Source organism: Anticarsia gemmatalis, chromosome 2 (genome assembly GCF_050436995.1).
Source record: "Anticarsia gemmatalis isolate Benzon Research Colony breed Stoneville strain chromosome 2, ilAntGemm2 primary, whole genome shotgun sequence".
NCBI classification, from domain to species: domain Eukaryota; kingdom Metazoa; phylum Arthropoda; class Insecta; order Lepidoptera; family Erebidae; genus Anticarsia; species Anticarsia gemmatalis.
The window spans coordinates 8,545,367-8,559,267 of NC_134746.1; the positions used below are offsets into that span (position 1 = coordinate 8,545,367).

General features: G+C 35.5%; 1 protein-coding gene across 7 annotated transcripts in view; it reads left to right on the plus strand.

Annotated features, from left to right (window-relative positions):
- The first annotated feature begins 904 nt into the window (after positions 1 to 904).
- sick (sickie) overlaps positions 905 to 13,901 on the plus strand; it is a 198,124-nt gene continuing 185,127 nt past the window's right edge. For all 7 annotated transcript variants that reach the window (XM_076130294.1, XM_076130314.1, XM_076130322.1 and 4 more), the window contains exon 1: positions 905 to 2,263. In XM_076130294.1, coding sequence (XP_075986409.1) covers positions 920 to 2,263 — 1,344 coding nt within the window. In that variant the 5' untranslated portion in view covers positions 905 to 919. The remainder of the gene's footprint in view (positions 2,264 to 13,901) is intronic.

Genomic DNA, 13,901 nt, shown 5'->3' on the forward strand with positions numbered 1-13,901 from the left:
AATGCAGCCGCGTAAGTTTTTCCCAAGGCACGTACGTTACGGTGCATCGTCGGGCGAGTCCTGGCGGGGCATAAAAACTACCTTCCGTTACCGGTGTACGGTCTGCAGGGGCTGTACGGGTCTACGGACATCGCAGTACACCTAAACGACCATGTCTAACAGATAATACGTGCCGTTGAAACTTTACGTCGACCTCTCTCATGCAATTCGAGATATTCTTTTGAACAAATGATTCTGATAAATTCTTTGTTACCGTAAAGGCATAAGCGACTGGATGTTGATTCAGTTTTACGTCATTGTTTCTCTGAAGGTGCAAATTGTGCGCTGAATTTTTGATCGCGCGTCGGTTCGTTGAAATTTTTTGTTCGCTTTTGTTGAATTCTTGGATTCGTCAGTAAAGTGGATTATGAAATTTATAGTGAGTTTGAATTAAACGCTTATGGTATAATTCTCTTGAGATGTAAGCCGATTGAGTAGGTACTTGATATGATTTGTTTTAGTATTTAATTATTTCGAGCTCGTAACTGAAAACTTGTTAGCTTGGGTATGTAAAAGTAATTAAATATTTTGCCCTTAGGCGTTGAAGAAAATCGAAAAACCACGCATAAAAGTTATTAACAAAGAGCACTATCATTTCCAATAGGAACCCCTTCCGTGTCACAAAACAGAAAACAAATGGTTCCATTAGAGAAAATAACATAGATACCGGCGGTCCCATGTGCGCTAGCGTCAAGTTTGTAATTAGATAACCATCGAGCAATTCGTTCGTGTTTGATTCCACTAACGATCGAAATGCTCGTACGAACGTGAATTCTATCGACAATTACCTACGATGTTCCAACATTACACAAATGTGCCGTTAGCATGACATGACAAGTGATGGACAAGGGTAGATAGTGATACAAAATGCGATGCTATAATGACAAGCCCAAGACGATCTAAAAAAAGTGGGGCTCAGTGTGCCGTTCAGCTCCTCGACTGGGATTCACCGTCTGCTGAAACTGGAACTGTCAAGAGACGAAGATCCTCGTGCCCAGAAAATTCCGGGAAACACAACGTTCCAACACACGACGCTATATTCGAAGTACAAACTCCGTCGGATTCCGGAAGCGGAACATCCCGTAGTATTGACGATAACGACAAATCAGATTCGCTCACAGAAGTCGAAGAAAGAATATCATGCATAATCAACGAAAACAGATCTTCTCAAAGTAATTCCGAGTCGAGTGACGTCGATATCATTATCGATACCATCTTAAGTAATCCTAGCGAAAGCCTCTTCGAAGTTGCGCAAAATGAACCACTTTTGTGTGATCGTGGCAAAACTTTTATCAAACAAGAGACAATATCAATTAGCGAAAAACAAACTGTTGCTCCTAGCGAGGCCACGCACGACAAAAAGATCAAAGGTCGGCTTAAAACTCCCGCACCTATAAAGAAATTAAACAAAACTTTCGAAATTAGCAAAAATAGTTCTAAGTTAACAAAAGAACCTGCAAAAACTCAGGACAGGTCAAGTGTGTTACCTGTGTACAAAAGCACCGTGCAAGGTGGTAGTATAGATTTCAATTCGAGTTCAAAGAAAAGAGCTACGACAAAACTTCGCCTTCCATTCTCTCCAGTTAAAACAATGGATAAGCCAAAGATCAATTTCTTTCAAAACAAAACCAATTTACAAGAGTCCAAGCCGTCGCCGCTGCTGTCGTCACCGGTGAGAAGAACAATATCCAACGAATACGTGCGTCTAAAGTTTACAAACGACACAGTAGTTAGGCGAACTATTGACGGCAAGTCGGTGCCAAAGATCACGCCAAAGATACAATCCATTATACCGGAGAGTCCCGTAGATAGTGAAGATCCCTTCCTTAACTTAAGTCCAAACAAAAAATATACAGTGACAGTGAACAATAGAGTGAGATGTGATAAAGATAATTATGTGATTTTCGACCCTGCTACTGGTTTTACGCCGGAAGCACTTCGGAGTTCGAGGATTCCATTAAAATCTCCGACTGGAGAGAAATCGCGGATCCCTCTGAAATCTCCTATCGGTGAAAAGTCAGGTGTAGTGCGTAAATCTGCGAATGTGAGTGATACAGACAGTGGTATTTTGTCCCCTAATTCTCCTGTGGAAACAAGTGAAAGGGGCTCCGCGTACTATGTCAACGCAGCAGCATTTAGTGAGAATGTGAAAAAATGTGGGAGTGACATCGACATCACTATACTCGATCCTGGGCTGGCGAAAAAGGCGGCAGAGCAAATTCAGGTGAGTTTGGAATAATTTCATCATTTGAATTCAATTTCTTTCTTTATAGCTCGTAAAAAGGGAAACAGTCCGACATTAGATCGCTTTGCCGATGTTGAAAAATTGACAGCAATTTTTCTCGCTGCAAAAGATCGTAGAATATAATTTAACTTCGCAGGAAAAAGTCATTTTTCAAGGCAACAGTTTACAACAACACGCCCCAGACTGTTGCATGTCTTTTTTTTAAACCGCACAAGCTTGTTAGGGATATTAACGTTTTTACAAACATTGTTTTCGCGTTAAAAATTCCTCTATCATTTTTTTAAATATTATGCGAGTATAAAAATGATCCGTTATAATGAAATATTTACGTGAACTAATTTAAAAACTGGGACTAAAAATAAAGGCATTTTATTCACGAAAATGATAAAACGAGTATATTAATTGCGCAAAAATTCAAAATTATATTTTAATTTTTATTTTTTATATAAAAGGTTATTGTATAAAAAGTAGGTTACTGTTCTTGCAGCGCCATCTAGCGTCGAATAGACGATTCACGTAAACTTCCATCGCAATGTTTTTGAATATTACAAAGGATATTTTACGTTCAAAGCTTTATTTACTAGAGTATTTATTAAGATTAAAACATTGAAATAACTATCAAAAAGATAGATTCAGTTTTTGTGTTAATTGAAAATAGACAAATTCGTAGAACGCTGTAACTTGACGTAGTTCTGCTATTCGCCCATAGGTGGCGCTAATACAAAAACGCTGCACCAACAAAACATTACATTCACAAGCCCACACGGTATCCCCTTCATTTGTTTAGAGCACTTGTTGTGATATATATCGCTCCATACTGGCACATTATTCGGAAGCAATCGTGCAGTTAATTTTCAAATGGGCCCATTTAGCGAAAATAACGAACGGAGTGGCGGCGTGTGCCCGGGCCCGACTTTTGTAATCGACGTAGTTTGTACCATACGTGTGTGTGGGCAATTACTGTCTCGCTAGCATTGTCCAGTGTTCGTTATTGTTTGTGTTTGATGATGTGCGCCGATAGATGCTATCATTAGCGTCATTTTTCGATCGTCCTTTATGTTCGCTGTCAGGGGAGAGGTGTTTTATTAAGGGCCTTTTGTGTTTTCATGTTATTCGTTGAGTAGATATTCTATTCAAAAGTAATTAACAACTTTTTATTTATCTATCAGTAAAAGATATCTTCCTATTATCTTCCTTTTTAAGTTATGAAGATTGTGTAATTATATAAGTTCGTTGAAATACAACTACGATATCTGGGAACAGTATTTGGGCCAAAGATAGTTATTTCAAGTTTCATGGACTTGAACCAAAATATTTTTCAAAGAGATACCTCAGATACGAGTTGATCAGTTCCAGCAGTGCTGTTGGCAATCTGATATTGCAATATAAGCTTATCGATATTACTGGGCAGAGTTCCAGTATTGAACTTTATGAAGCAAATGAAACTGATCCAAGTAGCAATTTTCTGTGTTGCTACCGTTTCATTGGCTAAATGAAAAGTTACTGCGATAGGAATAGAGCCTTTTTGAAATCAAAACATTCTGAATTGCGTTACAATTTGACCATTGAGTTATAAAAAATACTATATTCTGCTTGCGTCTACTTCCACGTTCCTATACGTTAACCTAGTTTATACCTTAACTATCTATGCATATTTTATTAAAACCGTTCAGTAACCTTTTTGTCATAGAGTTACAGGAATACGTACACCCTTTCGCATTTATAATGTATTTCATTACTTTTTAACTTCAAAAAAATATTTTTACGACATGTCATTTTCAAATGCATTCAGAAGCTTAGAGCTTCAAAATAGGGTCGTCTTTCTTATACTATCTATAGATTTTTGGTTTAAAATGTAGTTCAGTTCCTTTATCTTACAGTAAAAGATTTAATATAATGTAAGGCAATATGCAGAATTAAAGGCAGTACTGAACTTGCTAGCGTAACTTTGACGTCATTACACCAGAACGTCAATGAGCTGACATAGTTCTTCGTAGATAATATCGAAAACGCATTGAAAGTGTTCGCGAACCTTATGCAATAAACGGAACAGCGGATGCAAATAGTTCGAAACAATAGAGTGACGTCATTGTATAGTTGACAAGTGCAACATTTTGCGAACAATCAACGGTACTATGCGGTTTGTTTGAAAATAACGACCATTCCCGTTTTCTAACTGACTAGTTTCAATACTTAGTGCCAAATGGCCTAAGTATATGTATGTACGAAAATAAGTGCTAGGAAATTTTAATGTCGTGTGTTCTACGTAGAGTCAAGTTTCAATGTGAGTCCAGTCAGTTCCATGCAGAAAAACACGTATGACTCTCTGATGATTCTGGTGTTAAAAGTCCTTGTTGAAAATGTTAAAAAGATCGTTGCTTGTATAATTCAAGTCAAGTTATTTTAAAGAAAGCACACGTCGTAAATATTACATTATAATTTCACGATTCTTTCACATTTTATAAGAAAGTCTAGCTTTCTCCAGCTTAGGTAAAAAAATTGGCAACAAATACTTTCATACATCACAGTTTTTGGCCACACCACTGCATTGCATTGGCTAGCCTTACGATATAAATAAACAAACGTAGAAAGTGCATTGTACAGTGAAAAGTGTACTTAATACATTCTATATGTATAACTCAAAGGTGACTGACTGACTGACATAGTGATCTATCAACGCACAGCCCAAACCACTGGACGGATCGGGCTGAAATTTGGCATGCAGGTAGATGTTAAAACGTAGACATCCGTTTAGATTTTTTAGAAGGATTTTAATCAATTCTACCCCCAAGGGGATAAAATAGGGGATGAAAGTTTGCATGAAAATTCTGTCCTAAGTCACAAACCTTGCGGTGACAAGCTAGTTACTAATGAAACCTAGCCAATGAAAACTTTCGCGCTATAACGGACCTGCAGCACTAGGGGAATGCACTCGCTCTTATTTGTAATTTAATGTGCAATCACTAGTCAAATCGCATTCGCCTCGTGGCGACTAGTGAGAATCACCTGCTTGATTATCAACGTCGCATGGCTGGAATATATGAATGTTTTACGTCTAGAAACGTAAATGGAGATATGCGATTTGATGGCGATTGGCTTGCAGACGTCACTTGGATTATGGTGTGTACGTTTTGGTATTTGTGAACGAGTGACGTATAGTCTTGTTACAATGTATGTATGTATATGTCTATGGTTTCACTATCTCATAGACAGTAACCTGCGACCATTCCTAAAATTAGAGTTAAGGTATCTTCGAGCTTATTAGCACCGAAAACTTGCTATAAAATCCATACCTGCTGCTACACAAATACTTTATCAATTCGAGGTTTCTAATGTTCCGAAAATCACCTAACTAAAAGGTAGTCTATAAGATATACATAATAAACATGGCAATATAAATGTTTATTATATGTACTTACACAGAAGCTTTTGATGACGTTAATTTAATGAAATTTATGCTAGAGAAGCTGCGACTAATTTGACACTAACAGTGACGAAATTACCACACAAATATTCCAAATAGACAGCTATAGTGCGTATATGCACTCGGCGGTCCAGTATTGAAACATTGGTCATGTCTCGTATAGATTGGCACAATGGACGAGGGGAGGTGATTGCTTCATTAACATATTAGGGACGTGCATTAGTGGCTACGCTCATGTCACTCATTGATATCTCTGTTTGATTTTGGCTTCACAATAGGGAGCGTCAAAATGTGTTCCGATAAATTGCAGGTCGATTTGGAACTGGTTATCAGCATCTTTATAATCATTAACATTAAGTAATGAAATAATACACATACTTTACATATGTAGAATAAAAAAGAAGAAGAAAATATGGTGTAGAGGCTGTTTCCACAGGTTACGTCTTGTCGATTTTGGAGGAACTCAAGTTTCCTTCCTCGTTAGCTAAGTTTAAGGTATAAGGTACATTGTAAAATGTATCCCAGATTGTATTAAAGATATTTTAAATAGAAGCATTCTACGTTCAACATACCTTATTCCATTTTCCGCAACCGATTTCAGTCTAAAGTAAGTACACCAATTTTCTTTACACCGTCTTAACTTAAAAACCTCCTCCAAAATTTAGTAATTTAAATTTTCTTAAAGGAGTGCCGTTAACCTAGTCCAAGCGCTTTATACGCTAATGAGTGATAGGGGAGCGTGGGGCAACACAAACACTCGTATAGTCGAGGAGCTTGCTGCCGAGAGTGCTTCACGTAAGCGGGTAAACGTTCTTACGTTCACACAGCCCCTGAAAATTAAGTGAGCCTACGTTTTCAGGGGCGAAGTTTGGTTAAGGAGTTAAAATTGCTTGAGTTAATTTTGGTAATGAGTTGTTACTGGGTTATTTTATATATGGAAAGTACTTGCCGGCTTTTTCGTCATTTGTAGAATAACGTATTTAAAAACTACTTTAATAAGTTCGTAACGGTAATGTAGTGTAACTTGGATTTAATAATAAACCCAAAAAATAAAAATATGGATCTAATAAAGGCAACGAGACATCTACGTACAATAATAGGTAACATTTTCTCCTTTCTTATATTTTATTGTAAGACTTCTCTCTGTAATACTGTCTAGACCTCAGCCGTCCTTAGAAATTATACGAGTTCTGACTTTTATTGTGAAATAGGTCCTAGGCTTTGTATTCATCACGTACTGTCTCAATGACTTACCGAGGGCAAACTTAATTCGTTTTGTCTGGCCTATTCTGCGCTGTAATTATCTCTCTAGATAATATATTAGATTTGCTTACAAAATATTATTTTTCGTTCAGATTAGGTACTTTTTTGGTTTTCCAGTGTGATATGAGATTAATAATATTACCGTCTGGCGTGTTATTATTGATCCCTTATTTAATTTAAACTATGTTGGAATTTTGCAACAAGCTTGTGCATGAGTACAATTAGTGCAATAAAGGATTAATTAATTAATAGTTAAAAAAAATTGGAAAAAAATATTTTTTTCATGTGAATTAGTCTGCCGTTCAGTTCAAAATCACTGGCCTTCAACAACAGCTGGCTTCTAAATCCTAAAGCTTACCATTTTAGCTCGGGACAAAGCATTTCAAAAGTAAATATTTGTCAAAATTTGCTACAAAACGAGTGTAAAGGACTTGCATTAGTAGCGGTGCGCGGGGCAGCGGTGAAATCAAAGTGTGGCCGCGGGGTGAGTGCTGAGCCGCCCAGCACCAGTGCCACCCGTATTCCGCTCACGCGCGGGGACTCTAACCTAATTACTGCACTCTACAGAGTAGGAGATGAACAGAACTGGAAACGTTGAAATAAAAAGATTGTAAAAAAAGTGAAGAATGGTTGGATTTTATATGGACACTTTGATTTATTTGTAAAAATAATCTTATATTACTATTGAATGCTGTAATCAAATCTGAGTAGCGCTTGCTAAATTTGCGACGTGCTAGTTAATAAGTTGTCCTTGCAACTGTTTGTGATTTTTAAGATTATTGTAGATTCAAAAAGAATTTTACCCTTAACCTTCTCTATCGTGCTTAAACAATAATTAGACGTATCTCATCATGTCAAAATATATTTTCCTAAGTTTTTGTTCAATTTCTATTAAAAAAAATATGCTTCTGCACATTTTTTTTCATACTAAGCTATACCTCGAAATTCACCAAGTAGAGCCCCAATAAATCTGTCAATACTTAACATTCGTATGTCTATGGTATTGTCAAAGCTCCATCCGGCCGAATCTTGCCCCCAAAGAGGCTATTTCTCGATTGAGTGAGGGCGGCACAATGTAACTAACGCACACTCTCTCGCGCAAATAGATACAGCGTAATTGTAACTTATAGAAATACCTAGTCTTTTACACAAATGTCCTTTGAAATAAAGAAAAATGATGAAATGAAGGTATCCTCTTGGTAGAAGGTATGATTTATTTTGAAACTTTTCGTCGACATCTAGTTTGTTCTATGTAGTCCTTTTGCCCCAATTCGTACGTATTCGAACTTAACACTCTTCACTCATTAACCTGTAATTACCTCTCTAACCCACTATTTTATTGGAACCAGCTTTTAAGAACCTTAAAGTGTGTCATTAGAATGGAATATTTTAACATTTGCAGTCAAAACGCATACAGAAAAGTGCGAACAAAAATGTTAACGCAGACGTAGCCACTGAGCCGTCTGCAATTTAAGCAGGCTAAGATTCATTCACACAACGCAGAATACATTGTTTAGCGTTAAAATGTAACCTATCATCAATGAAGTTTGTTGTATTATCACTATTTTAGAGAACACACACAACTTAAGCAAATGTTCGACAAACAGCACCAACTCAAGCAATAGTTAGGCGATAAAAGTATGATAGAGTTTTATTTCACGTTTATCGTAACATTTGCATAAGTTTTCAATTAAATCTTGAAACAATGGATATCTGGCGTTAAAATTAGGACAAATAAGTGTAACAAAGAGTAGTAGAAAAATATGTAATAGTCCAGTCAATTAAGCTTAAATTAGGTAAGAATCTCGGAATTCGAGATACCCAGCTGTAAGTCTGTAAATACTTGTATATTGACACCCTAAAAGTTGTCTCAAAACCTACATATGGTAGGGTGTACGCAACTATAAAATTTCAAGGTCTAAAGTCCCAAAAACCGGTTTTTTGAGCTTTTTTTGTAAATATCTCATTTCCTATGGAATTTTTGCATTCGTATTCATTACCAATATTGTACAGTATAAAATTCTCTACAAATTTTGTTTGAATATTTTTTTTTACGGTGAACCGTTTTCGAGATAGAGGGCGGAGAGCGCGCGGTCACAGGATCATTTCAAGTCAACCGGTGCCTCCGGTCGAAGATGCGCCATATATATTATAGTTGATGAACTATCGATAAATCAATGTTAAAAGAAATTGACAAATATTTATTAATCATTATAGTTGCGTACACCCTACCATATGTAGGTTTTGAGACAACTTTTAGGGTGTCAATATACAAGTATTTACAGACTTACAGCTGGGTATCTCGAATTCCGAGGTGAACTTACTATAATGACTGGACTATAATCCAAATCATTGGCAATACATCAACACAAAAGAAATATAAACAAATCTTTATACAAAAATGTAAAGGCACATTTAGCCGGTAAGCCGTCTGCAATTCAAGCAGGCTAACATTCATTCACACAATTTAGAATACATTGTATCGTGTTGTGATGCGCGCGTTGTATCACCTCACACGTCGGCTGTGATTCCCATGATGTACTGACGTGCCAAACATGTGGCGAATAGAAAGTGCTCATTGTTACATTATGTAATTGATCGCCAGTATCGCGGAAGTGTAAGCTCGTGATAGAATACAGATTGTTGTAAGCTAATTGCTTTATTAGGTGATAAAGGATCATCATAACCAGCGGGATTTATCAGCCTATGAGGCTGAAACGAACAAAATAGTATTCTCAATACACCGCTGATGATTATTGTTTTATATTACTATCCAGCTTACGCCAACGGCTTCTGCGGAAGAAAATAGCCTATGTAAAATTCCAATATGTAGGTATTGGTATTTAAAAACGTAAATGTAAAATCTACAACTCTGCCAAAATGTAAATCCACGTAAGTGCACCTAATTTACATTATCCATTTTGCGCATTGTCAAAAATAAAGAGCTAAAAATATACTGCTAATCCTGAAGTGCTTAGTCCAGTACGTTTTGTTCGTAAGAAAGCAACAAAGTTTGTACAAAATCTCGAAGCACGTAAAAACAATCATGCAAATCCTAAAAAAATAGTTTGTTTTTTATATTTTTTTGTAATACCATGCAACTATAGTCAAATTGTACCAATGAATTGTCAAGAGCGTTTTGTAGGACTTTATAAAAACTACCGGTAACTGCGTATTGACTATAAAAACTAAAACTAAAGTCCGGAAGTTGCAGTTCATATATCAGTCGCGTCGCTCGTAAATATTGAGGGCTTCGTACAACGCACAACTCACCCGCTCATATGTCGCTGTCGCGGGGAAGTAACAGTCATATTTGTTATTGACTAGCCAATTGATTTATGGTTACGGAAATTAAGCTGAAAAATTTTTGAGGTAAATGCTGATGTTGATTTTAAGTTTTAGAATGATTTTGATTAGTATTGTTTTGATAGTTTTAAACAATGCTTGTTTATAGGTCTGATCAATTTTTTTGTTTATTACCGGGTTATATTACGGGTTCTTGTTAATTCTAATAAAATTAACTTGCTATATTGTTAATAACTCCTTTGGTATTAATAAAAACGGATTAGCAAATTCACACTAGGATATAAATTTCTGATGATTATTTTAGTAACCAACAATAAATAGTTAATACTTTTTCATATTTCGTTACACTCTACGGAACGAATAAGCATAAAAATAATTCAATATTGTGAGTCTTATTTTTATTAATACTTAACTTACATTTTGAGTACATTATTCGCAGCTAGGTAATAAAACTTCCCCTGTGCGACCTACATACACTACAAAGTAGTTAAGCTAGAGTAAGTAAGACGTATTTTGTACTTGTGTTCTGCAACTTGTATATCGTACGAGGGTGCTTAGCAATAAATTGAAGCTTTTCTTAACACCTTAGTATTTAGAAATAATTATAAGTAATACTAATATGAACTATGACGAGTTTGTTAAGTGGATTATTATATTATCAGTCAATCTGTGGACTACAGATTGACTGATAATATAATAATTGATTGATGATTGACTTGAATTATGAGATTTCTGCAGATATAAGGAGTAAATTTACTCGCACTACTTTTTAATATAGCATGAAGTTTTAGTATAGTGAATGAAATGATAACTACCTTTTGACATATTTAAACCCCTATGAAACAATACACGTTAAAATTATGTCCTGTATACAATATAACAAATGTCATACAACATTACTAAATAAAGCATCGAGATTATGTACAATAGTCAATAGCGGCACAAATCTTCGACTATCTCATTGATGGGTATAAAACCTCCCATAATTTTCTATCAAATAAAATATTAAAACAAAAATGCAAACAGTTACCATTTGTCACAAAACCCAGTCATTAATCTCTTCACCGAAATTAGATAAGTGCTACCACACAATACATCTTGGAAGAGCTAAATAACGCATGAGTTTGTGCAGTGGCACCCACAACCCTCAGTGCCCTCACTGAATATGTAAAAACGACTTGCATTATTAACTACTACCCTTCAAGACCGGCTTTCCAATACTTTGTAGTGCGGCTTACGGTTTAAGATGCAGCTTAAGATTGTATATTGCTATGAGTTTAAACGTTGCTTTTTGGTAGTGGTTTTCTGGGAGTATTTTGACTTAAATGTTAAGCTGGAGTGGCTAGAAAGGTTTCAATTGTAGGCTTTACGTCGTTGAAGATTAGGAACTTGAGAACTGAACTCGTCAAATTATATTTTTGGATATTTTTGGATAGTTTTAATACTGGACTACGACATATTTTCGTTGATTATTTTGAAGTTTAACGTGATACTTTATCTGATCTGCTATTAAGTTTATTATGATTACAAAATGTGAATCTAAAGTTAAATTATATAGCTTTGAAAATTGCATTATCGTTCATAGATCGGTAGACCTTAATTTCATTGGGTATCTATAAGTATTACATACTTCGACAAAAAACGAGATGTCAGCTGTAACCCTAATCAACAACTAAATTGTTTCAGTATATTTAAAAAACTGTACGTTCCTCATAAAGGGGTGTATGTATCCTGTCGGTTCCTGCCAGGAATTTATTCCCGTTGTTAAGGATTACACGTCGTAAATTATTTTCTTTCGGCTTGAGTTATAGCCGGCTTGGGCGACAGACCGTTGTCTCGGCTTTAATGGGGTGACATATCATTTTAGTTTCTTTTTAAAAATACATGTCTATTTAGGGTGATAAAACACGTTTAATTAGTTTAATGACCGAATGTGAACGACTGCTTTCTTAGTTATCTGATGAGATTGTGTTCACTGGATGTTACAAGATGAGTTTTGGTTTATTCTTAGAAACTACCACTGGATTTTTTTAAGTATCAATTTTTGGTTTATGTAGAGATTTTTTTTATATAGTATAATTAAACACAATCAAGTTAACGAATTTTGCATTGGATCATAATTTATTTTAAAGTCTGAGATTTTTTTGGACAATTTGAAATATTGTCTACTTTTAATAAACCAGATTTCAGGTTAACTAACTTAAAACATTCAATAACCCTGTGAAAATTTGTACTTCCGACGAATATTTATTTAACGTCTTATATTAAAGCCAAAAGACTTCAAAATACTCTTAATTTACTCATATTTAGAGGTAATAAAATCGGTCAGCTTTAAGCCGGCGTATCGTCGGCTATTCCTCAGCGCTCGGCTCTTACACTAATGAGCTAGAACAAGCCACTGATGGTGTAATACCGCTTTAATTATCTCACTCCACTCAAACATGAAAGGATTTACAAATTGAACGAGCCAATTTTGCTGTTTTATCGTACTTGAAATATTGAAATTAACGGATAAGAGGCTGAAAGATGGAAAACTTTGGGATGGACATTATAGAATAATTGTTTTTATTTATTAGAATTATTTATGATTTATGATGTACGAATAATTTCAACACAAGAGCCTGGGTATGAAATCAAATAGGGGCATTAATTGTACGTTGTACTTGCTTATAAGTTTGTACTTGTTCTACTAACTAATTATTTACTGTGAGTAGTACGAATAAGAAAAAAAAATACCGAATTATAAAAGGAGGAGGTTCCAGTTCGCTACTGTAGAAAATAAGACATTCAGTGCTTAAGATTGCAAAAACTGCATATAACAAAAAATCAGTGCGTTGAAACTCGACCTCAATATTTCATCGTGCATCTGAATTGAATGAGCTGCATTTGTTTCTGCGCTAATTAAAACATCTATAAAGTCACCCACATTTTATGTTCCTTATGACCAATAAGACGTACTTACTTATACAGACTTTGAGAATACTTGTGAATACGTAGAAATTAAAATCAATTATACCCACGAATATTTAAGCCGACTAAAACTATATTTTTAAGATTTTTAGGCAGCTGCTTACTGATATTCTCGCAGTTTTAAAACTAATTTTAACATCCTTTACTGAAATCCTATTTATTCTCCTATCTAAAAATCTTAACTTGTGTTTTCGACCAAAATAACAGGGGGTTTTGTAGGTCTAATAAGCATTAAAATTAATCATTTCAATCACTAACAATGAAAAAAATAATATATTGTTTTGTGCTCGACATATAAACAAAATCAAATCAACGCTCTATTATACACGTAGCTGCTTTCATCCAATTCATATCTGGAATAGAATTTCATATAAATCGTTGGTGAATTTATCATGATCCCCCGTTCGGTAGTCGTGACGAATGACAGGGGTGATAATTAGTATGATCGCGCTATTCTGGGCCGCCCGGCCCTTCCTCCCGACGGCGGCTAAAAATGGCCCAATCAGTCAAACCGTACACCTCTGCGACACAGTTGCATACGCACCACTTCTCTAATGAACTTTAGAATAGTTATAATGGTTGTAGAATTTTCTGGAATTATTTGATTGTCTATATTGAAGCAGATTTTTTATTTATTTAGAGAAGAATGGCGGG